At 45.7% G+C, this 25386-nt stretch overlaps 1 protein-coding gene across 2 annotated transcripts; it reads left to right on the forward strand.

Moving 5' to 3' along the window:
* Window positions 1-168: 168 nt before the first annotated feature.
* Window positions 169-25305, forward strand: SERPINB5 (serpin family B member 5). Of its 2 annotated transcripts, none has more exons than XM_061400386.1 (7): window positions 169-290; window positions 7777-7951; window positions 9836-9973; window positions 12243-12360; window positions 15680-15822; window positions 20447-20614; window positions 22737-25305. In XM_061400386.1, the coding sequence occupies exons 2-7, from the start codon at window positions 7784-7786 to the stop codon at window positions 23127-23129; spliced, it is 1128 nt and encodes a 375-aa protein (XP_061256370.1). In that variant the 5' UTR covers window positions 169-290; window positions 7777-7783; the 3' UTR covers window positions 23130-25305. The 2 variants fall into 2 exon arrangements, with proteins under 2 accessions (XP_061256370.1, XP_061256371.1); XM_061400387.1 differs by lacking the exon at window positions 169-290 and adding an exon at window positions 3742-3831.
* The last annotated feature ends 81 nt before the right edge of the window (window positions 25306-25386 follow it).

Here is a 25386-nt window from a genome sequence, read left to right on the forward strand (position 1 = left end):
GGATCCACCGACAGTGTCGTCCTGCCTGAGCACGTTGGAGGCCTTCAGAAGCTGTGCAGACAACAGCAACTTCAGTCTGAATCATTCTTTTCAATCGTGGACAAGCTGCCAAGAGGCGGGAGCCAGAAGAGCAGGCGCAGAAGTGGGCGGGGCGGGGCCCGGTGGGCGTGGCCGCGGGCGAGTTCAGGTGAGTCGCTCCTGCCCAGCAGAGCTGCTCTCACGTCCAGGTCTGTCTGCATCTGGCTTTCCTTTTCCCGACCGTGCGTTTCCCTGGACCGCTGTAACTTCAGGTAAGCAAAGCGCAGGTAGCAGGGCTTGGTGGTGTCCCTGTTTTGGGCAAGTCTTAAAAGAATATAGCTCTTTGAGATGATTTGCGATGGTACAGAGTGGGCAGAACCGAGTCTTTCGCGGCTGGGCTGTCAGCTGCGCGTGGCCAGCAGCCCTGCAAGAGCAGCGTTTGCCGCGCCCGGTCCTTTGGGAGCCAGGCATGCCACGTACAAGGTCAGAATATGCAGGACTGGCACGGCCGGGAGGTTTTGGTGCATATGGGGAGGGGAGCGGGCGGGAAAGAGTGATCTACGGGGGATTCTGAGGACGTTTTCAGCCCTGCTTTGGAGCTCAGTGTTTTGCGGCGCTGGTTCCAGAGACGGTGTGGCGCCCTAACCTGAGGACGCGGGGAAGCACAGGAGCGTCTGGCCGCCTTCCTGGCTGGCGCTGAGCGGTGAGGTTCAGACCTCGGAATCGCTTTTCTGCGCATTTTAAAGCATCCAGTTGCTGTCCGTTTATTTGCACCTGCGTTCTTCAGGGCTGGAAGTAGTCTCTCTCCCTATCTGGGTTTCAAGATACTTGAAGCGAATCACACATTTCCAGCGTGTGTTCTTGGGCGACTTTTCGAACAAGTTGGCTCATAGTTTCTTCCTCAGGGAAGCTACTGTGTTGATGGTTTTCTTTAAGCCTGTCACACTAAAGAGCGGTTAACAGGCCAGGCTGTTCAGGCTCAGATGAACAGAACTGGGGGCTCTGATACATCCTTCAGGTCCCCATCCCCTGTCTTGTGAGTCCCTCAGCGGATACAGGGCAGGACGAAGTGGAATCCAAGCCGTCAAACTCACAGCTCGTGGTCGTTTCCAGGTCACCATGAATTTTCTTTTCATTTTTTTGGCCACGCCCTTTGGCGTGTGGGATTTTCGTTTTCAGAGCAGGGATTGAACCCATGGCCCTTGTATTTGAAGTGCAGAGTCTTAACCACTGGACAGCCAGGGAAGTCCCACCAGGAATTTTCTTAACACCTCTGTCACCCCTACGTCACGGAAGAGGATTTGAACGGAACTGGGTGCATCCAAACCTTAGTCCCTTAGGTTTATGTAAGTGTCCTTAGGTATATGTAAGTATCCTTAGGTTTATGTAAGTATCCTTAGGTATATGTAAGTATCCTTAGGTATATGTAAGTGTCCTTAGGTTTATGTAAGTATCCTTAGGTTTATGTACGTATCCTTGGGTTTATGTAAGTATCCTTAGGTATATGTAAGTATCCTTAGGTTTATGTAAGTGTCCTTAGGTTTATGTAAGTATCCTTAGGTACATGTAAGTATCCTTAGGTACATGTAAGTGTCCTTAGGTTTATGTAAGTATCCTTAGGTTTATGTAAGTATCCTTAGGTTTATGTAAGTATCCTTAGGTATATGTAAGTATCCTTAGGTATATGTAAGTGTCCTTAGGTTTATGTAAGTATCCTTAGGTATATGTAAGTATCCTTAGGTACATGTAAGTGTCCTTAGGTACATGTAAGTGTCCTTAGGTACATGTAAGTGTCCTCAGGTCCATGTAAGTGTCCTCAGGTACCCGTAAGTGTTTGATGGCTCCTGGGTGGGCGTGGAGATGGAAGCTTGTCCAAGGAGAGGATTCTCCGTACGAGTTGGCAGGTTTATACGTTTGCTTCCTAGCACCTGAGTTCTGCAAACCAGTCCCTCTGGTTTGCGGGTTCAGCTTGAGGGTGTGAAGTCTCGGCAGTTTTGGTCATCCCGATGTGGCGAGTCTGGCTCTAGTTCATGGTTAGGCAGCAGACAGATGGCTCGGCGGTAAAGATCAGGCTTCTAAACAGGTGGGAGCAAATGTGATGGTTCAGGATATCTGCGAGAAGCAGAGGCTCCTCTCCATTGGAAATCAAGCGTTTGACCTTACCACTGAGAGTCACGTTGTTCTTTCCCGCTAACAAAGCGCTTTTCAGGTTACTTACTCATTTCATTCAGACTCACACTATTCTTTCACATGGAAGAAGCTGTGAGATCTCCTATTTTCTTCATCTGGCTCTGACTTTTTTCCTTGTGAGGTTGGAAAGCCAACAGCAGAGACCATGTTTTTATTTTTTATGTACTTTTTAGCCACACTGTGCGGCATATGGGATCTTAGTTCCCCGCCCAGGGATTGAACCCGTGTCCCTGCCTTGGGAGCTTGGAGTCTTAACCCCTGGACCACCAGGGAAGTCCTGACACTGTGTTTCTAGACGTTCCGTTGTAGTTGTTGCAAAAGGCAAAACTTCTCAAGGCGTTGCCTAAGGACTGTCTCCCCGAAAGAACCTTTATCTCACCCAGATGGTCTACAGATGAAAAGCGTGGGGGAATATTGGCTTAGATGCATTAGAAGTGTTAGAAATCGTGCAGGGGCCGATGAGCAGCTGTGAGTCTGGAGAAGCGAGTTCCCTGCCTGGCCTCACACCCAGTGCGTGCGTCTCCATTCGTTCAGGACTCCTTTCACTGCGGTCTCTGAACTCTCACTTCTCTCTGGTCCACCTGGGTGCATGGCTCATCCTCCTTGTTCTTCGGGAGCCCCCCTTTAGTGTGCCTTATCAGATGTCACTGTCTCCGAGGAGGCCTCGCTGAGATTTCCACTAGGAGTGCACTGTCTCGCCTAAGAGCTGCATGGTAACTTGTGCCCCCGGTCAAAACACCCATCACGCCTACAGACCTATCATGCCATTAGGCGTCAGCTCTTCGGAGGCGGACACCTGATTTGTTCATGTCTAGCGCGGTGCTGACACACCCTGTTAGGTGCTCAGTTGATACTTATTAAATGAAAGCAGTGTAGTGTTGATAGTTTGCAACACTAACGGTAGAGAACAAGACTTTCTTCCAGTAGGAAAATCAGGGGGGAAGTTTTGTTTTGATTAAAAAGAAAGAAATCATGTAAGTAAAAAAAAAAAAAGAAGAAGAAGAAAACATGTAAGGTATCTTGATGGCTCTAAAAGGGGAGTCCAAGACACGGAGGGTTTTCGGAACTCTAAAGGCTCCTGAGTAAGCAAATGTCAGCAAAGACACAGTTACTGAGAAGGAAGGTGATGGGCGTGGTTGGGAACCAGGAGCTCAGAAGTGAGTGCCGGGTCTGGTCTGACCACTCTCACTCCCTGCGTGGGAGGAGGCTGGGGAGAATCGCTGTATCTCTGTGCCCCTCCCTTCCCTCACCTTTAAAATGAAGAGGTGGGGCCAGATTAAGTCTAAACCGGGATCTTGTCTGCCTTTAAACGTTTATGACTTTAGGATGTATTGCAAATAATAAAAACAAAACAGCCACTTTACAATGAAATTCTTAGAACGTTTTGTTGTTTACTGTATTTGCATTACTATTTTAACTTCTCTCTCAGTTTCTCTGATTAAATACAAATGTCTTTTAAACTTTTAAGTGACTAAAGATGTAGTGTCTTCCATGTTGAAACTGTAAATGAAATTCTCCTTACTTGTTCTAATCATTAGGTTTTCAAGAAAATGAAAGACATTATCTCTGTAATAATGGAATAACAGAATGAAGACTCGGCGGAGACTTTAGCACTCTGACCAGGTCACTCAATGTATAAATTTACCATGTAGAAATTGCTAATCTCTATTCCTGTATCCATAATTTTCTTTTTGGTTTGATGTTTTAATTTTTTTTTAACTGGAGTATAATTGCTTTACAAAGTTGTATAAGTTTCTGCTGTGCGTATTGCCTCCCTCTTGGGCCTCCCTCCCATCCCTCTCCCCCAATTCCAGCCCTCTGGATCCCTCAGAGCCCCTGGCTGAGCTCCCAGTGTGATTCAGCAGGTTCTTACCCTATCTATTTTACCCATGGTAGTGTGTTTGTGTTAAACTTAATCTCCCCGTTCATCCTGCCTGCCCCCCAATACCCTGCACCTTGTCCACACATTGGTTCTCTCTCTGTATCTCTATTCCCGCCTGGAACTAGATTGATTTGTACCAGATGAATCTAGATTTCATCATACATGATTTCACACACTTATGTTAATATACGATACTTGTTTTTCTCTTTCTGACTTACTTCACTCTGTATGACAGACTCTGGGTCCATCCACGTCTCTACAAATGATTCAGTTTTGTTCCTTTTTATGGCTGAGTAATATTCTATTGTATATATGTACCACATCTTCTTTACCCATTCATCTGTTGATAGACTTTTAAGTTGCTTCCATGTCCTGGCTATTGTATTAATAAATAGTGCTGCAACGGACATTGGCGTACATGTCTGTTTTTGAATTATGGTTTTCTCAGGGTATATGCCCAGTAATGTGATTGCTGGGCCATATGGTAGTTCTAATTTTTATAGCATTTGCTCTTGCAAAATGGTCTGCTTAGGAACCTGACCCATTTTCTTGTGCATACTTTGCTAAAGTTGCTGAGATTTGTTGAAATGCTTCAACTTGCAGCACAAGGAGGTAGCCATTGTCTGTGGCCAAACTCTTCCCTCGAGCCATCTCAGACCAGAAGGCTTCACAGTGCTTTTAGGCCACTTGGAGCTGATTACCAAGCAACTGATCAGATTTACCAGGCAACACTTGACTGATTACTTGTCTCTGTGGCCAACTTAGATGTTAAGTGAGTCCTGATTTACACTCTCGAACAGGGACTGAATCTAAGCCTTGGATCGCAACACAGTGCTAACTATGTTGTATAATTAACTGAGCTTAAAGCCACCATGACCTTGTATTCGCTTGGAGCCATTTGGATGAAATAGATCCCATAATGTTATAATGAGTGAATGAAAGATGCTTCAGTCCTCACCCTTTGATCCACTCGTGGGATCCACATTTAGATGTTTGCAGTCAAACTTCCTCAGCAGATTACTCCAAGGCTTTAAACACACAAAAGACATCAAGCTTTAAAGTTTGTTATAAATGATGCAAAATTATTCAGATTTCTTCTCTTAGCTGGTTGGAAATACATGCCTGGAAGAACTACTTGTGTAGTTGGTGTGTTTTCATATTGTTATTTGTGTGGTTAGGGCTTCAACTGTTTGAGAAGTTTGCAGGCATTTGGGTTTAGGTTTCTCTGCTGGGTGAAGAAATAGCTCATTTAGCCTTTTCCATTTGTCAGAGAAATAGCTCCTGTTGAATTTTAGTCACAGATAAGCTCAGTATTGTTGTTAAATCCACTGTTGGAAGAAGCCGGGCTTCTTGTGAAAGTTTGGGATTCCCCAGACCCTGTAATCTCCCTGTGAGGGACTCGTGCTTCTGTGTGTCTCACTGCCCTCTGCCCTCCTCCTGGGGGTCTCCTTTCCCCGAGAGCTCACTCTCCTATCACGGCCCCCGCCTTCCCCAGAGGAGAGAGAGTAAGGTACTAGGCCTTAAAGAAATGTAAGGTCCCTGGCCTGACTTCAGGTTACTTTTTTTTTTTTTTTAACGTTTTTAATGTCTATTTTTATTTATTTATTTGGCTGCATTTGGTTTTACTTGCCACATGTGGGATCTAGATCCCTGACCAGAGACCAAACCTGGGCCCCCTGCATTGGGAGCTCGGAATCTTAGTCGCTGGATCACCAGGGAAGCCCCAGGTTACATTATCATAGGTTCATAATGGAAACGCTGAGGTCACTTGGCTGTACTTATCGGGCATGGGAGAAAGCAGTCACTGGAGAAGATCAGTGAGCATGAATGGGGCAACAGAAAAGTTTTTTTTTTTTTTGCTAGTAAACTTGTGACTGAGATTTATTATGATCTTTTAAAGTCTGTCCTACACACAAGCCACATGTCTCATAAAAGGGAGAATTCTGAAGAACTGTTTGAAGACCAGGGGCACGTTCCTTGATCTTAGTCTCTTGTCTTGGCATTTTGAAATTCTGTTCAGGGATGAGGTACAAAGTTGAGATCCTGTTCGTGCATTCGACTCTAATGCATTGGCTCCTGATTGACGGAAGCCCTCTGTCTCGAGTGGTGATGCTTCGTCTGAGGCCAGGGAGCACTTCCGACCCGAGGGCCTTCAGTGCCACGTTCGCTCTTGCTGTCTGAATACACGACTGCACAGTGCTTGAGTGCCTTGGGGGAATGCTTCAAACCTTGATCCATGGGATGGTCATCCACGGGTAATGATGCCCCCTACATGCTATCCTGGGGTCAGGCAGAGCGGAGGGTTCATGCAGCTCAGCTTGGCTTCTAGAAGGGACTATGCCCTGACCGCTGGATTTACCCAGGAGCCTTCAGGCTTCATCAGTCAATATCTGCTGCACTAGGGCTAGAGGATAGGCAGGCCTTTCATTAGCACAGCAGTCGTCAGGCTTTAGCCTCCAGATCCCTTTACACGCTTAAAAATAACTGAGAATCCCAAAGAGGTTTTTTTTAATGTTGCTTATATCTATTGATATTAAGTTAGAAATTAAAGCTGAAAAAATTCTGAAATATTTTAAAAACTCATTAACAATAATGGAACCATTACATAGTAACATGGATAACATACTTTTATGAAAAATAACTGTTTTCTAAAGTGAAGTCATACAAAGAGAAGAGTAACATCATTTTTCATTTCTGCAAATCTCTCTAACATTTGGCTTCATAGACAACTGAGCGACTAAACGACCACCACCACCACCATAGTCTCTGGAAAACTCCACCGTGTATTTGTAAGAGATTAAGAGTGAAAGGAAGATGATGTCTAAGTACTATTATGAAAGGAGTTTCAACCTCATGGACCCATTGAAAGGATCTTCGGGCTGCCAGGGGATCTGTAGGCTCCACCTGGAGAAGCTCTGCTTCAGAATAATGAGTTCTCAGGCAAGACCAGAGGAGACCCACTGCTGCTGTTTCCACTTTGGTTGTTATTTAGTCGCTCAGTCGTGTCCGACTCTTTCGGAGACCCCATGTAGCCCATCAGGCTCCTCTGTCCATGGGATTCTCCAGGCAAGAATACTGGAGTGGGTTGCCATTCCCCTCTACAAGGGATCTTCCCAACCCAGGAACTGAACCTGGGTCTGCTGCATTGCAGGGGGATTCTTTATGAGCCCTGGGCTCCATAGTTTTAGCTGAAGCTGCCCTCTCTTTAACTGGAATCACACAGAACTGCTGTGACTTGACTGTTTTTGAAATCTACAAAAAATTCAGTTTTATATGGTTTAACCTAAATCCTAATTGAAACAATATAGATAAATAAACTGATTTTCATCAGTGTTGACGACTGTCCTGACTCCATGCAGAGAAGAGGTGTCCCGACTGACCGTTAATCTAATTAGTCACACTAATCGCACTCCTGACAGTGGTCACTGTAGCCGAATGGGCCTGGATTCAGAGGTTCAGGGCAGAGCTGTCCAGAGAGAGGACCTCACATCTGGACACTCAGACCTCAGGACGTGCGGGCAGGAGTTGCATCACCACTGGCTTTAGATTTGCATTTACAGGAAGTTCTTGCCTCTCCTCTACCCTAGCCCGTGACTTTGACTAGGATTCTTACTGCGCTGCCGGATGCAGTTGAGGGCACTTGAAAGGTGCTTTAGAAATAGCCTCTCTCTTGTCCTTTGTTCCAGGCCCACAATGGAGGCCCTGCGACTGGCAAACTCGGCCTTTGCAGTTGACCTGTACAAACAGCTGTGTGAAAAGGAGCCGGCGGACAACATCCTCTTCTCTCCCATCTGTCTGTCCACCTCTCTGTCACTTGCTCAAGTCGGTGCCAAAGGGGACACAGCAGATGAAATTGGACAGGTAAGGCCCGCAGCTTGCCTCTGCTTTGAGTGGAAGAGAGTAATCAAGACGCACCGGTGGTGCCTGGGGAAAGGCAATGAGGCTCTGTGGTCAGATTGGCTCAGGGCTGAGTATTTTGCCACTTCTAGCACTCTCTCAATTTACTTTTTAAATGTGAAAGCTCATTTATCTGGCCTGCCACCCACGTTTAGAACAGGCACTGTGTTGCGGGGGAGAACCCGGGGATTAACTAGACAATCAAAAGCATTTCCACTAACAAGTGGCCTTTGACAAGTCACATGACATCTTTCTACCTGTTAGAATGTAAGTGTCAATCAAAAGGATGTTTGTTAATGTTCCACTGCAAATACCCCAACCAGGAAGAGTGATATCTAAACCCTCTGTCTTATGCACAGAATTTATTAAAGCATCATGCTGTATATTAAGATGCAGACTCCACTATATTCTACTCTATAGTATATTCTGCCCTATTCTATATCCTTACTGGATAGATAGAATGTACCCATGCTTATTTCAATGGAGAATTTACACTTGAAATTGAGTGGGACTTGAAAAGGACACTTCCTTTGTGGGGAGAGGAGCTTTATCTTTTCATCCCTCTTTCTCCCACCGCACCATCCCTACCCCATCTCCCTTTCCTCACGCCTCACCTACCATTAGAGAAGAGATGGAAAAGAGCATTTCTGGTACTGCGCCTGCTATTGTTCTCCTACAGTGGGTGCTTGGGTTCTTAACTTTCTGGTCTGTTTGCCTGTCAATAGGCGTAACAGTAATGTACCACTTTGGACCAGCCAGTTTGACCCTGCAGGACTAAGGCTGTGTGACTCACAGGTGCAGTGTGCCCATAAGTGATGTCACCCGAGGTGTGGCATCAGGGCTCGGTTATTATGGGTCAGGATGTGGAGAGAAGCACCTTATCCTGATGTCATGTTTTGGGCACCATGGAGGTGAAAAGAGGCTGGGTTATTGGTTGGAACAAAAAAGTTACGAATAAAATAAAAGGTTTTAAGACTTCCAGAAAATAGCATCCTGATTTTAAGTGGCTTATTACTATAAAAATAATTATTAACATTTTGAATCCATATAATATTCTAGGTGTTTTACAGATAGTGTCTGTAATCCTCACAGCAATTTAGACAACTAGGCGTTGTCAGTCCATTTTGCAGAGCAGAGAGTGAAGTTCTGAAAGCTGGGCAAGACGTTTCTAGTAGGTACAGGCTGGGGTGAAAGGCCGGACTACTAAACCGTAGGCCACGGTTGGCACAGAGCTGCCTACCTTAAATGGCACCATCAGCCCATTTGGCACTAGTTAGGACACCGAAGGAACTCTGGAGACCCCTGTACCCTGGAATCTGACACTTGACTAGTGATTGTCTCTTGGCGTTAATTTCTCTCTTCTTGTCTCTGAATTGGGTAGAAATTTTAACCTACTTCCATCTTTTCCAAGTTTGGAAAAAAGCATAGAGGCATCATTCTGAAGAAGGGGCAAATTTTCTTTATAGTTAAATCGAGAGAAGAGTACCTTTATGCTGGTGTTTCTCGGCTGGGGACAGTCTGCACCTTCCCTCTCTCACCCTCTCAGGGACATTCAGCAGTGACCGGGGACACTTCTGTTGCCACAAGTGGAAGAAGGCATGCTCTGGCATCATCCAGGGTTCCGGGGTGCCATAGCACTGCCCCCTGCGCCCCTCCCCCTGGAATTATCCTGTCTGAACTGCCAGCAGCGCTAAGGTTGAGCAGCCTTGCTTTCTGGGAACCACAGAGCACCGTGGTCTCTGTGTCAGATGGTCAGGCCCCGTCCCCAGGAGGCTGGCCATCGCCATGTGTCCACCGCCACAGGAGCAGGCAGTGCTTCATGGGTGATGGGGATTTTTTTCTTCACAGGTCCTTCATTTTGAAAATGTCAAAGATGTGCCCTTTGGATTTCAAACAGTAACATCGGATGTCAACAAGCTGAGTTCCTTTTACTCCCTGAAATTAATCAAACGGCTCTACGTAGAAAAATCTCTGAATCTTTCTACAGTAAGTGGCTCAGTGGAATTAGCAAGATTCAGCTGTTTACCAGGGGTGACGTTTTCTCATGGTTAGACCAACGACTTTTTCTAGATGCTCATTTATGGTTTATTTAAAATAAATTAATCCCAGGGGAGAGGTTGAATACAGTGGGAATCAACTGCAGTTACCTATTTTAACTTAAAATACAGAGGAGCCATGAGCTTCCTTTTTTCACTCTCAAACACCCACACACCCCACCCTTTCTCTTAGCTTCCTCACTGAGAGAGGTGGGAAATGGGGTTATTAACTCTCTAACAAATGCGTCTCTACAGATGTAAGACAGCCCGTGATTTAAACCTCTTTCTCCTTCAGCGTCAGGGCAGGTGACCTGGGAAGATTTCAACTTCTTTACCTTGCTTGTTCATGCACACAGTATTCTTCTGATGTTTCCCAAAGTCAGTAAGGAAAATAATAACTGTACGAAGTGACAGTTTTCGTCAGTCACAGACCATTTTGTTTGTTTTGCCAGGCTGGTCAGGTGGGTATCCAAGGCAGTGGTGGTAATTTTAGGAGTTTCTTGGAGGAATCATATAAAGAACACTGAAATGTCCTTAAATTTGATCCAGAGTGAATCATAATATTTTAAAAATCTTCACTTGAAACACGCAGCCAACTTCCTCAACTACAGAGATGCTCATTCTCTGCTTTAGTAATATCGAGTTCAGTTTGCGTTTGGATGGTCAGAATTTCAAGCTTTCCAAATCTAAAAGGTGGACTACCAGTTAAATATTTTGCCTTAGTTTTACTATCTTCAAATAAATGTTTGTATTCTGGCAAGGATCTTTTGGGGATGTAGATCACTAGATACTGTTGTGAGTTTGTTTTTGTTGCTTAAAGACACACACACACAGCCTTCTTCTTCCAAAATAACCTGGGGGAATTAAAGAAATATTGAGATGTGAGTTGGGGCCCAAGAATGAAAACATTTAAAAAACTCCCTAGGTGGTCCTTAAAGATACTTAAATGCATTTTGATGCTGGCGGTGAAGACAGTGGAGGCCCTTCCTCTTGCAAGGTCTCTGGAATGTTCTAAGCTCTGTCAGTAAATGGTAACTCAGTCCCAAGGTTGGGTTGCAGTGAAGAGAATCCAACTGGCTAAGGTTCTGACTGCTCTGAAAAAAATCCAAGGAGTCCTGTATTCAGAAGTAAAGTGACATGGCATTTAATCAATCTGTGTTTAGTTTGGTTGAACTTCCATTCAACATTTCGAATTATTTCAACCCAGGAGTTGCAAGCAACTTTTTAAGAGTGCTTTCCATTGCTTCTGCGGGTTGTATGTCATCTACAGATTTACTAGTAACAGTACAAACAGGTGTGGTCTGTGGAGGGCCAATCGCATCACAACTGCCTGGTGCTGAAAATGTGTATCCTCAGCTTTGGGTCACTTGAATCAAGATCAGCAGGGATGGATTTAGGCTTTTGCAGTTTTAACAAGCGTTATAGTTAGAAACATAATTAGAAACACTGCTCTGCTCTTTGCAGCACTCTTTCAGACTTTAATGTGCAGGTGAGTCCTCGGGGAATCTTGTTAAAACTCAGATTCTGATTCAGTAGGTCTGGGGGGGCCTGAGATTCTGCATTTTTCCTAAATATTTTTTGATTTATTTGGCTGCACTGGGTCTTAGTTGCTGCATATGCAGTCTAGTTCCCTGACCAGGGATTAAACCCGGGTCCTCTGCACTGGGCGCATGAAGTCTAGTTCCCTGACCAGGGATCGAACCCGGATCCTCTGCACTGGGCGCATGGACCACCAGGGAAGCCCTGAGATTCTGCGTTTGTAACAAGGTCCAGGTGATGCTGCCCATCTTGGTCTTTGGACCAAGCATCTTCATAATCTTTATTTCAGTGTGGGTTAGAGTTTTCTTCTCATCGAGTTCTCTTTTCTGTGCATTTCTTCCATTCTAAAACATCATATATAAACGTACATTTTTGCATTTCTGAAATTGGAATTCATATAATTGTGTGCCTTTAACATAATTTTTCTTTTCTCCCCCAAAGAAAGAAATTGATGGAGGCATTTAATACTTGTATTGTCTTAGAATTGAACAAATGAAGCAATACAAAGAAAATTCATTGATTTTTCCTTGAAGTTTCAATTTATATTGTGTGACAGATTTTGAAAGGGCGTCCATAGTAATAGACATTTAGAAGTCCTTGTGCTAGAATTGTATAAGGGCACAGTGGTTTGACTACAGACTTTAAGGACTTTGTGATTTTATGAATTGGATGTTTTTTAGGAGTTCATCAGCTCCACCAAGAGACCCTATGCAAAAGAGATGGAGACCGTTGATTTCAAAGATAAATTGGAAGAAACGAAAGGTCAGATCAACAACTCAATTAAGGAACTCACAGATGGCAAGTATCCTTTACTTATTCTGCTATAAATCACTAAGTAAATAGACTGTGTCTTCTCATGGGTCTGCTAAGTATAAACTTGAACATCTGGAGGGTTCTTTGAATGTTTTCAGTACACGAGCCTAATTCTTGTGCACCAAGCCGTTTCAACAGCGCAGGTTTCTGGGCGTCTCCTGCCTCAGGTCACGAGTTGGTGGAATTCCAGGGGAGCCTTGTCTTGCTCCCTGACAGGCTGCCACAAGCCCTCCTAGAGCCCCAGCTGTGCCTCTAACAAAGGACAGCTCGGGGCGGTTTCTGAGTCTGGTTATTTAATCAGGAAATGAAGGGCTTGGACTGCAAACTGATTATCCTCCAAGCTACTTTCAGCTCAGAATTCTACAAATTTATTAAGGAAAAAAGCCTGGAAAGGCCTTAGGTCGTCAAAAAGACGTGTCGGAAAAGTGGAACAAGACAGACCACCACGGTGGAACCTGTCTCAAACCTCTATCCCGGTCGACAGCCCAGGTCCTGGGTCTCTAGCAGCACAGCTCCTGCCTCTTGCTCAGCGCTTCCCTGAGGCCTCTCCTTTTCCTAGCTCCTCCCTCCACGAAAATTCTCTGTGAGTTGTCTTCCTTGCTAAGAAGGAATTGGAGCTCAGATGAATTTGGGTGCAAATCGGTGTTCTCGTCCTCGCTGCCCCAGGACACAAGGAGAGATCTGGGGGGACACAGAGCCTCGCGGGCTTTTTGGGTGCTTTGTGCTCCCCGGAATCTGGGGAGGGACGTGTTTCCGTAGCAGAGACCCAAGGCCGTGAGGTGGCCCCCTGGGCACTCTGACTCAGGAGTGACAGAGCCGCGGCTGTAACCACAGGCTCAGCCTGGGGAGGACGTGGGCTGGGAGTCATTCAAGCCTAGATTTAAACCCAGACACTGCCATTATCAACGGAGGGATTTGGATTGGAGTCTGAGTTTACTGTACAGTGGGGCATGTGTTGTCTATGTGTGTGCTGAGTCACTTCAGCTGTGTCCGACTCTTGTTGATACGGACTTGTTATTTAGTTGCTAAGTTGTGTCTGACTCTTTTGCGACCCCATGAACTGTAGCCTGCCAGGACTGTAGCTTCTATCCCTGGGATTTTCCAGACAAGAATACTGGAGTAGGTTGCCATTTTCTCCTCCAGGGGACCTTTCCAACCCAGGGATCAAACCCACGTCTCCTGCATCTGTAGGTGGGTTGCTGACCACTGAGTCATCTGGGAAGCCCATAGTATGCCCACACAAAAATGTGTACATTGATACATATTTGTTATTGAAATGAACTTTCTTTGACTTTGTATATAAAGAAAGATCTGGTCTAGGAAATACCAGGTTCAGTTCAGTTCAGTCACTCAGTCGTGTCCGACTCTTTGTGACCCCATGAATCGCAGCATGCCAAGCCTCCCTGTCCATCACCAACTCCCGGAGTTCACTCAGATTCACGTCCATCGAGTCAGTGATGCCATCCAGCCATCTCATCCTCTGTCGTCCCCTTCTCCTCCTGCCCCCAATCCCTCCCAGCATCAGAGTCTTTTCCAGTGAGTCAACTCTTCGCATGAGGTGGCCAAAGTACTGGAGTTTCAGCTTTAGCATCATTCCTTCCAAAGAAATCCCAGGGCTGATCTCCTTCAGAATGGACTGGTTGGATCTCCTTGCAGTCCAAGGGACTCTCAAGAGTCTTCTCCAACACTACAGTTCAAAAGCATCAATTCTTCGGTGCTCAGCCTTCTTCACAGTCCAACTCTCACATCCACCAGGTTAGGCACAATTTTAAAATGCATACCTGAAGAAGAGCTTCAGGTGTGTAACAGTTTTGCTTTTAAAATTGTTAACAAGTTGCATTTCTCTCCAGCAACCTCCATTTTAAAATCTTCAGAAGTTTGCATTTTTTACTGGACAAGGTAGTTAAGTGAAAAAACTTCTGAATTTGAAATCAGAAGCTTGATGTTTAAGTTAATGCACTTGACCACTACATTTGGGCTTCCTGGTGGCTTAGTCAGTAAAGAATCTGCCTGCAGTGCAGGAAACCCTGGTTCGATCTCTGGGTTAGGAAGATCCGCTAGAGAAGGAAACAGCTCCTCATTCCAGTATTCTTTCCTGGAAAATCCCATGGACAGAGGGGGAGCCTGGTGGGCTACGGTCCATGGGATCGCGAAGAGTCGGACATGCCTGAGTGACTAACACACACGCACACACACACACACACACACCACCATTAACTAGCTCCCTCCTTCTTCAGTGATGCTGTTACGTAGTCAGCCCATCACCTAGAACTGGCAGGATGGGTTACAAAATTTGCAGGTGCCAGTGCAAAACGAAAACACAGGGCCTTTGGTTAAAAACTGCATTGAGAATTTGAAGATGGCAACGAAACCCGTGCAGGTCCCTGCACAACTGGCCACAGCCCAGGAAGGGGGTCTGAGCCGTGGTGAGAAGATCTAAGAGATTAGGCAAAGAAAAATCTTTTGCAAAAACATCAATGCTATTCAAAAGCAAAGACTTTATTAAGCGTTTGTCACCATCGAACTGTTTCGTCTGTTGAGGGTTTGAGCTCCGTGGTGGTTGCAGTTGTCATGGAGCCGATGGTGGTGATTACAGCTGACCTGGATGCAGACACACTGGCACCAGGGCAATTTGAGGAGGAGGGGCGGGAGCTCCGGGGTAAAGAGGAGAGCTTTGTCCAGGCATCGAACGTGCTTGGCCGCTGAGTGAACCTGGAGAGCCACACGGCCTCTCTGAGCCTCAGTGTCCTCATCTGTGAAATGGGGGTGATGACCTTTGCCCTCCAGGATCATCGTGAGGGAAGTGAGATGGGACTCGGGACAGTACTGAGTGCAGGGCTGGGTAGAAAATAAGGTTTCTGGCATTTTTTTTTTCCCCATGAGCACAGGCTTTGGCGTCACAAAGAACTGGCTTTGAATCCTGAATTCCCCATTTGCTCATGCATCGTCTTGGGCAAGGGACTTAACAGGGAGCCTCAGCTTCCTCATCTGTAAAGGGGGGAGATGTGCAGGGCACCGCGCCTGAGTGTCCGGCATGACCTTCCTCGGCGCGGTAGAGACGTCACGGCGGTGGCTTTCCTCCTTCCTCCCCTGCTCCCTGTCACCCTCCTCCCCAGGTCTCTTGGAAAGGCTGGGTGTGGCGGGATGGAAGGAGAGAAGGGATCCTTTTGAAACGAGATGGGCTGGGCTGCCGAGCCACATTACAGGCGTGGCTCTAGCCAGTGAGTGGACTTGCACGCGGACATCAGAGGAGGTTTGGGAGAATAACCCTGTGCAATTTGTGGTTTCCTAAAATTGTTTGCAGGCCACTTTGAGAACATTTTAGCTGACAACAGTGTGAATGACCAGACCAAAATCCTTGTGGTTAATGCTGCCTACTTTGTTGGAAAGTGGATGAAGAAATTTCCTGAGTCAGAAACCAAAGAATGCCCTTTCAGAATCAACCAGGTACGTGGGCTGCATGCAGCAGACAGGGTCCCAGCTGTAGGTCTGAAAAATCACAGCCACGCAAGGGACCCTGGGAATTCACTCCGATGAGGACAGTTAAGGCACAAAAGGTTATCTTTTCCCAAGACAACAGCCAGGGGGTAAGTGTAGAAAAAACTCCATAATCCAGAGACTCTCATTCTTTTTCTGGGATGTCCTTAGGGTCTGAGTAAGATTTTACAGAGCTTATAATACAGTGTGTGGTTAGTCTCTCAGTTGTGACCAACTCTTTTGTGACCCCATGGACTGTAGCCCACCAGGCTCCTCTGTCCATGGGATTCTTCAGGCAAGAATACTGGAGTGGGTTTTCATTCCCTTCTCCAGGGGATCTTCCTGACCCAGGGATCGATCTCAGGTCTCCTGCATGGCAGGCAGATTCTTTACCATCTGAGCCACCAGGGAAGTCCTTATAACATAGTGGTTAAATCTAAATCACCAACTAGAAAATAGCTACAGATCTTCGGGGCCATTAATAAGAAAGGAAAAGAAAAGAAACACACTAAATCCCAACGTCAGAGGTCTTTGTATCATCACGAAACATAACCATTTGGGAATCTTATTCCAGGTTAATAAACTCCTCTGTGATCTCACTTCTCATCGGTTAGCAGTAAAGTACATGGTTTGATATTTTAATTTAGAAAGCGCTTTGAGGTGCTTGCTGACCGTGAAGGAGAAAGCATATCTTACTCATCTCCAGGGCTGGGAGTCATTATGGAGAAGAATTACAAACCTGCATTGTAGGGAAGTATAGTTTTAATACTACTGAGTGAATAAGAAGTCATAGACCTGAGACTGGAAAACTGATTGTTTCGTTATGAGGTGGGAGACGGTGGGCCTCTGGGCTGGATGCCTGGTGTTTGTCACGTGGAGTAAAACTGAGCTTTTGTTCTCCCCCAGACACTCCCAAGGACAAAGTTAGTGGCAAAAGCTGAGCTCTGCTAGAGCGGAGATACGATGCCCACTCCTGAGGCCGAGGAAGTCTTCCCTGTCTGCACGTGTGCAGGGAGGCTTCTTGGGGGCCAAATAGGGAGGGGCCCTCACCCCATAATAAGTGTGGACACACACCCATAGACCTCTGCGGTGGGATCTGTTTTAGAAGAAAAGTTGTGCATGCATCTTGGGGAGGGTCCATGGCCCAGTCAGGTGTGAAGAAAGAAACAAGGTAATTGGCCAAAGGTAAACAAAGATGGGGGGACTGTCGCGCGTGACTGACTGGCATCACCTCCTCACCGCGCGCTCCTCACTCAGGACGTCTCCGGGGGGTCTCTGCCCGGCTTCTGACTCGCCACACGCCGCTCCTTGGAGAGGCGGCCGGTGCCCTCTCTCTCCGGGTGTGCATCTCCGCTCTGCTTCTGCGGTAGATAGACAGACTGTTGTCCTGTTTGCTCACCATGCGTTGCAGTGCGTCTCTAATAATAAACTTTGTACCTGTTCTTATAGTTTTTGCCTCCCTGAAACAGTCTTGCTTTCAAACAGGGGCAAGAGCCAGGCGTACGTTTCTTCCAGCCTCGAGCCCCTGGTGGTCTAGTGGCGAGGACTCTTGGTTTTCAGCTGGGTTACCCAGGTTTAATTCCTGGGCAGGGAACTAAGATCTCTCTTCAGGACCGCTCACTGCTCTCCTTCTGAGATTAGGTAGAGGACCTGGGAAACTCCAGAAATGTATAGGACGGTGTGATTTGGTTTCATTCGATGGAATCTGGCTTGTGATAAGAACACAGGTTCAGAACTGTCTGTCGGTCAGCGATGTAGTGGAAGGAAGCTCATTTACCCTGGAGCCCTGTGATCGACTCCAGTTTTCAGGTCTCTCCTAGAGCCTACAGCTGCTGCTGTTTAGTCGCTCAGTCGTCCGACTCTTTGCGACCCCGTGGACTACAGTGCCCCAGGCTTCCCTGTCCTTCACCATCTCCTGGAGTTTGCTCAAACTCATGTCCATTGAGTTGATGTTGCTAATGGTGCTTCTCATACCAGCTGCAGGGCCAGCCCAGAAAGTCATCAGAATCCTGCAATAGTGAGTGAGTTCACCATGAACTCTTGTGCTGCTCAGGCTCAGGTCTGTGTTTTCACATTTGTTAATGAGTGTTTTACAGAGGTGGGTAGAATGTGTGCAGTTCCTTTATTCTTATTATTAAATCATAAAGCTTGGTCGGATCAACATCCTGGAGTCTTGGACTCTAGAAAGAGAATTAATAGGGATTTAAAATGCCATTGATCTCTCAGAGGTTCATCAAATAAAACACCATTCAAGGCTGTGTGGGGCTACACCCTGCTTTTGAAGGCACAGGTTATTATGTTTCCTGTGAGGTGCTTCTGTCAGCTCCCAAACTTTCGGGCGATGCTACTAAAACTTTTCCCGTGTCCTTTGGTTTCATGTCTTTTAAGGGCTAGACTGAGTTGATGCAGTGATATTATTAAAAGTTTAGTATAATACCTCTTCTGACAAAGGTGAACACACACACACACACACACACACACACACACACACAGGCTGTATTTTCTGGGATGGTCATTACTTAGTCTTATTTTCAGAGACATGTCTTAATTTATATTTTAGAAAGAGGGATTATTGTTTCCACAGTCAGTGCTGAAAAATGAAATGGATGACAGTTTTTGGTGATCACAGTTTTTGTGAATTCAGAAACTATTAGTAATCTAAACTAATGGAGATTTTTAGACAAATCTGTATCTTCTTTGAGAGATGGAAGAATTACCAGTTAATTCCAAAAGTAGTATTTTTTAAAAAACCATAATTTTTTTTTGGTTATATATAGAGGCAAAGTCTTCAATTATTTAATAACAGCCGAATGTTTAGTGAGCAGTTCTTCCGTGCTGGGATATGCCAAGGTGTAAGACGTGGTTCCTGCTCTGACTGTCGTCATGATGGGGCGGGGGCTGCCGCGTGCACACACATTTCTTTTCTGCAGTATCTCCTCCTTTTGGCTGCACACGCTGCTACTTAGCTAGTTCGGTCGTCCTGGGTCTTTGGTGCTGCCCTCGGGCTTTCTCCGGGTGCACAGTCTCCTCACTGCGGGCTCCTCTCCGTGGAGCACAGGCTCTGGGCCCTCGGGCTCCAGTAGCTGCAGTGCAGGGACTCAGGAGTTCACAGGCTCTAGAGCGTGGGCACAGGAGATGCAGTGTGAGGGCTTAGTTGCTCCACGGTATGTGGGATCTTCCTGGGCCAGGGATCAAACCCGTGTCCTCTACGTTGGCAGATGGATTGTTATCCACCAGGGAAGTCTTACACACATATTTCTAACACTGTGACAAGTGTTAAAATGGGTATATATAGAAACAGTAAAACAAGTAAGGTCTAGTTTGCTTGAAAATAGCTCCGGGTAAGGGTTTAGCTCACTGTTGAAGACGCCAGATAAGAACTTCACTGTTCTATTATTTCTGCAGACTTGATGTTTGAAATTTCTCCCCAGAGAGATTCAGAAAACAGGCAAATATTGCGTGAGAGGTATAAACCCAGACAATAAGTTGCACTAAATTACTATCAGTCTTTACTCCCTAGTATGAATTAATTTTTCTTTAGAAAATGAGTCACCTCTGTGGCAGAGACACAAGGTCAGATATTAATGGGGACACAGAGAAAAAGGGCCTGGGATGCTGCCTGGAGAGAAGGACTGTGTGATAGGAGCTATAAAGGATTTTGAGATAATTTTATTTGTAATCATTCTTAATTTTTAAAATTAGGAAATATTTCAAGTGTACAGTAAATTATGGAGGATAATATAACAAGCACCAATGAACCAACAACCACCTTTGTAAAATCTTTATATTTTGCCTCATTTCAGATATTTTAAAGGAAAAGCGTAGCCAGAGTTGCCCTGTCCTGTGTAGCCCCCTCCCCTCCCCTCAGCAGCTCCCCACTCCCGCCTCCCACCTTCCCCCAGAGGGATGGCCATCCTGAGACCTCCAGTTCCCTCATGCTGCTGACAGAGAAACTGAGACCCAGGGAGGTTGCAGTGACTCACTGAATGTCACGGCATCTGTTTATGTCACATGTGAGACCAAAACCCGAGGTCCTCATGTCTAATCAGATCGGAGCAAGAAGAGGGGATGGGGAGGGGTGATGAAAACCACAGGCAGACAGAGGAGTAGGTGAGCGTGGTTTTGCTCTGCTCTATGCTGCCTCCTCCATAACAGGCATTTCATGAGGAAAAGCTGTGTAAATGGATATGCGGGTTTGCGCTGGAATCAACTTTCAAGTGAGCTCCACCAGCAATGCTTAAAAGATCTTGTAATTACAGGCATCTGTAAAGCCTAAGTTAATGTTTGCTTGTGTTTCCAGTCATTCCATCTTATTTTTAAAGTTTTATATTTGCAAATACAGTATTATATTATGTATAGTTCCTGTAGTTATAAAGCACATGAATAACTTTTCAGCGGAAGTCATAAACTCTTGACAGGACCGTCTCTGTCAGTGTGGATCCCCCTGTGGCCGCTTTAAGCCATAACGACTTGAAGCTATATTAGGAACAAATTTATGTGCTCTGTGTGTGTATATATATACACATTGTGTGTGTGTGTGTGCGCGTGTGTGTGTGTGAAAAGCAGGCAGAGCAAATTTCTTCTCCTTTTACAGACAGACACCAAACCAGTGCAGATGATGAATATGGAGGCCACGTTCTGTATGGGCCACATCGATGGTGTCAACTGTAAGATCATAGAGCTTCCCTTTCAGAACAAGCACCTGAGCATGCTCATCCTGCTACCCAAGGACGTGGAGGATGGGCCCACGGGCCTGGAGCAGGTGAGGAGGGCGGCAGGATGCAGCACGCAGGTGCACTGGTGCCAGGAGACGCGTGGGCGGCCTTGTGGGGCTGCGGGAGGGCGCCCGGTAACCTTGCCCAATGGTCTCCAATGGTTTCACGGTTCTTTGGGGGTTTTTCTCCTCAATATTAAAACAGCTAATATTTATTTGGTACTTACAATGTGCCAGGAACTGTAAGTTCACACACGCACTGGTCATCTAATTCTCACGGCAGTCGCAGGAGTTAGAAACTGTTACCCTGAGTACTGAGTTTACCAGGGGACGCAGGCACAGAGGACTAGGTACATGGTACAAACCCATGTGGGGGACGTAGAATCGGAATGTGAGCCCAGGAGATTGGAATCTGTGCTCTTAACGTTCTGAACTCCAGGCTGTGCTGCGCTCTGCTTAATCACTCAGTCGTGTCCGACTCTCTATGACCCCATAGACCAGGCTCACCAGGCTCCTCTGTCCATGGGATTCTCCAGGCAAGAAGACTGGAGTGGGTTGTCATGTTCTTCTCCAGCGGATCACCTCCTCCCAGGGATCGAACCCAGGTCTCCCGCATTGCCGGTGGATTCTTCACCAGCTGAGCCCCGAGTAGTGCCTCTTTGAGGAACCTAGGATTCACTTCTATTTCGGGCTGCTCAGTTACTCCCTGACTCGGCGGATGGGCCAGCTTGGTCTCAGCCTCCCTGCTACTTTGGTTCTCATTATGTTTTATCTGTTACTGTATGAACTGAATCATAATTCCTGTCTCCATTTTCCTTCTGTTTATTCTTCTCTCTCCTTTTTATAGCCCACCAGGTTCCTCTCTCCATGGGATTTCTTAGGCAAGAATATTAGAGTGGGCTGCCATTTTCTTCTCCAGGGGCTCTTCCTGACCCAGGGATTGAACTGGCATCTCTTGCATCTCCTGCATTGGCAGGCAGGTTCTTTAACCACTGCACCACCTGGGAAGCTTTGGTCTTAATGATTTGTCTTAAATGAAACAGTATCCATGAAGAATACTTATCATAGATTAGCAAGAGAGTCCAATGGTTCCCTCCCCCATTAGAAATAAAGCTGGTGATCAGTTTGTGACCTTGTCATCTCCCTGATTTTTGTAGGTTTCATATGAGTAACTTCAGTGCAGATTGCCTCATGCAGTAACAGTCAAGATACTATTCTCTGTTGTACATGCATTTCTCCTCTAGCCAGTGCAGAGATTGGAAGGGCAAGGAGCAATTCAAGATTTGCTCAATGAAGAATGTTATGACTAAATCATTTTATGCATCATTGCATATCTCTCATTTTAAAAATTGGAGAAGGCAATAGCACCCCACTCCAGTCCTCTTGCCTGGAAAATCCCATGGACGGAGGAGCCTGGTAGGCTGCAGTTCATGGGGTCGCAAAGAGTCCAACACGACTGAGCGACTTCACTTCAACTTTTCACTTTCATGCATTGGAGAAGGAAATGGCAACCCACTCCAGTGTTCTTGCCTGGAGAATCCCAGGGACGGGGGAGCCTGGTGGGCTGCCGTCTATGGGGTCGCACAGAGTCGGACACGACTGAAGTGACTTAGCAGCAGCAGCAGCATTTTAAAAATAACCAACTGAAATGGATGCATTCATCACCTATGGTCTTAAAGAATGACCCTAGACAGTTCAAATTCTCATTTTAAAAAGGGTAACTTTAGCTTTAGTTTATTAAATTTGATGCTATGCCTAGGGCACGAATATTCTAGGTTTCCTAGTGGAGGAATTAAAATAAGCTTTCTGTAAATACAATGCATAAACAGTTTTCTAATTTTATATTTATTTCACCATTATCCATGCATCATCATAAACCATGGATTCATCCCTATAGATTTCCTCTATAGTTAAAAGAAATGCTCTCATAAATTTCAGAGCGAAGGGACCATTGTCATAAGGTGTATGGGAGAATGGTGCTGGGTGGCTTGGTGGCCATTTTGAAGAGAACCCCATCACACACCAAAACTGCAGAGTCGGCTCTGTCTTTGATGGACCACCTGTACTACTTCCAAATCAGGCCCTCAGTGACACTGTATGCTTTTACTCGAGCAGGATCTTTTACAGTTGGAAATAAAAAAAATAATTTCCTCTGCTTTTTGTCCCTCAGGTTGAAAAACAACTCAACTCAGAGACGCTCCTGCAGTGGACAAATCCCAGCATGATGGCCAATGCCAAAGTCAAACTCTCCATTCCAAAATTTAAGGTGGAAAAGATGATTGATCCCAAGGCTAGTCTGGAAAACTTAGGGCTGAAAAACATCTTTAATGAGGATACCTCTGATTTCTCTGGTATGTCAGAGACGAAGGGAGTGGCCCTCTCAAATGTCATTCACAGAGTGTCCTTAGAAATAACTGAAGATGGTGGGGATTCCATAGAGGTGCCAGGGTCACGGATCCTGCAACACAAGGATGAGTTCAATGCCGACCACCCCTTTATTTATATCATCAGGCACAACAAAACTCGAAACATCGTTTTCTTTGGCAAGTTCTGTTCTCCTTAAGTGGCAGAGCCCGGGTTAAGTCCCACCCAACTTCTCTGCCGACTCTGCATCTAGACAATCATTTTCTAAACACAATAAATTGCTAATACTGCTGGGTCAGGAAGCCACCGGTACACACCCTAATAGACCCTTTTTCCAATCCTTTTTTTTTTTTTTTTAATTTTCCCTCCCACTCCCTTAGAAGATGGTGCTTTAAGGAATCACCTTAGAGAAAAAAATTCATGTTCATTATTTGTCAGACAATCCAGGGTTATTGGCAGGAACACAGTCTTTCTCAAAGAAAATTCCTCTAAGGAGGATCTAGAGGATTTTTATTACCAAAGCTTAGCCTTCCCTCTCTGGGATGCAGAATGTTCTAACATCCTCTTTTTCCTGGGACATGGGCACTGCAAAGCTTTCCTGGCATGAATGAGGCTTGGGGACAGTACATCCACAGCTCCGTATGCCGAACAAAAGGGACCAATTTTTCCTTCGAAGTCTGACTTTGGGGGGATTTTAGAAAGATAATATGTTGCATATACTGTATGCTATGGAATTCCACTGACAGAAACTGGAACAGCACCCTATAAATCAACACCTTAATATGTCTGCCATAGAATGTAAAATACTGGCACAGAGCAAAGACACTAGGCTGCCCAAAATACCAGGTTTTGCTGCCAAATGAGCGTGTCTCCTGCTTACGAAAAGACTTTGTTTTCGGGACTTGGTGGAATTTTGGCGAGTTGGACCTGTGGTAACCAAGGGCAGCACCTCGGTGGGAAGTTCAGGTCTCAATAAAAGTTCGCCATAGAACAGCACGATGGGCTACGTAGAGTTCCCGGTGCTGTGCAGCAGGTCCCATCACTTGTCTGTTTTATACACATTATCCACAGTGTACATGTGTCAGTTCTAATCTCCTAATTCCTCCCACCCCAGCCCTTCCCCCCTTGGTATCCACTAGTTAACAATACCATATCCTATATTTGAAAGTTGCTAAGAGGGTAGATCTTAAAAGTTCTCACCACACACATGGAAAGTTGTAAGTGGGTGAGGTGATCGATATGTTAACTCACTTTACTGCAGTGGCCATTTCGTAATATATTAGAAATATTCAATCATTACATTGTACTCCTTGCTATGCTATGCTATGCTAAGTCGCTTCAGTCGTGTCCGACTCTGTGCGACCCCATAGACGGCAGCCCACCAGGCTCCCCCGTCCCTGGGATTCTCCAGGCAAGAACACTGGAGTGGGTTGCCATTTCCTTCTCCAATGCATGAAAGTGAAAAGTGAAAGTGAAGTCGCTCAGTCATGTCCGACTCTTAGCGACCCCATGGACTGCAGCCCACCAGGCTCCTCCATCCATGGGATTTTCCAGGCAAGAGTACTGGAGTGGGGTGCCACTGCCTTCTCCGATTGTACTCCTTAAACTGGTACAATGATTTATATCAAGTACATCTCAATAAAGGTCAACAACAACAGCAACGAAAAGATGTAACAGGTTGCTGCAGAATAAATAATTTAAGCTAACTTAAAAAAAAAGCAATTTCACTTTTGATAGAACACCCACCTGTTGCTGGGTTGGCAAGAGACCACTGGCAGGAAATTCAAGCTTGTGGATGTCTGACCACCAGGGACTTAAATGCACCCGAACTCTCACAGTAGGCAGTAAAAGAATGCTCCGGGTGTTGAAGGGACTTGCGTCATTGCTGTGATTTAGTGGGACAGGGGGAGGAGCTTAATGCTGTTGGGCGGGCAACTGAAAATGCTCCTGCTGCCTCGGTGCGTATGTTTCTCAGCGTCTACTGGTTCAGTTACTGTGGATAGCTAGTTGGTAACGCACAATAATAGTATGTTTTTAAAGATGTTTCTGAGAAGTTACCTGTGTCAGAAGTTCAAGTGTTAATTCACTGCAGAAAGAGGGCGGCTGGAACGTTTGCATTCGAAAGGACGGCAGAACTCCTTCACCACCCTTCCAACCCACCGGCTTTGTTGTAAATAGGTTCAACTTTCTTTTTGCTCTGAAGGTTCAGTATTGAATTCCTTTTATGCTGTTGAAAATCAAATATTATTGAATTACAAGACTTGCTTTTTCCCATGAAAGTTGGATTTTCTATTTTGAAATAGAACCAAGCCAACCACTGACAAAATGTTTTTTTGCGGGGAGGATTGATGTAGAATAAACAGAAATGAGAATAATGACTGCCCCTACTTCTGGTCTTCCTTCCTTCCTGCACACCAGCTCTTGCTTCCTCCTTCTATCCCCTGTCATCCTGGGAG

This window comes from Bos javanicus, chromosome 24, assembly GCF_032452875.1.
Source record: "Bos javanicus breed banteng chromosome 24, ARS-OSU_banteng_1.0, whole genome shotgun sequence".
NCBI lineage: Eukaryota > Metazoa > Chordata > Mammalia > Artiodactyla > Bovidae > Bos > Bos javanicus.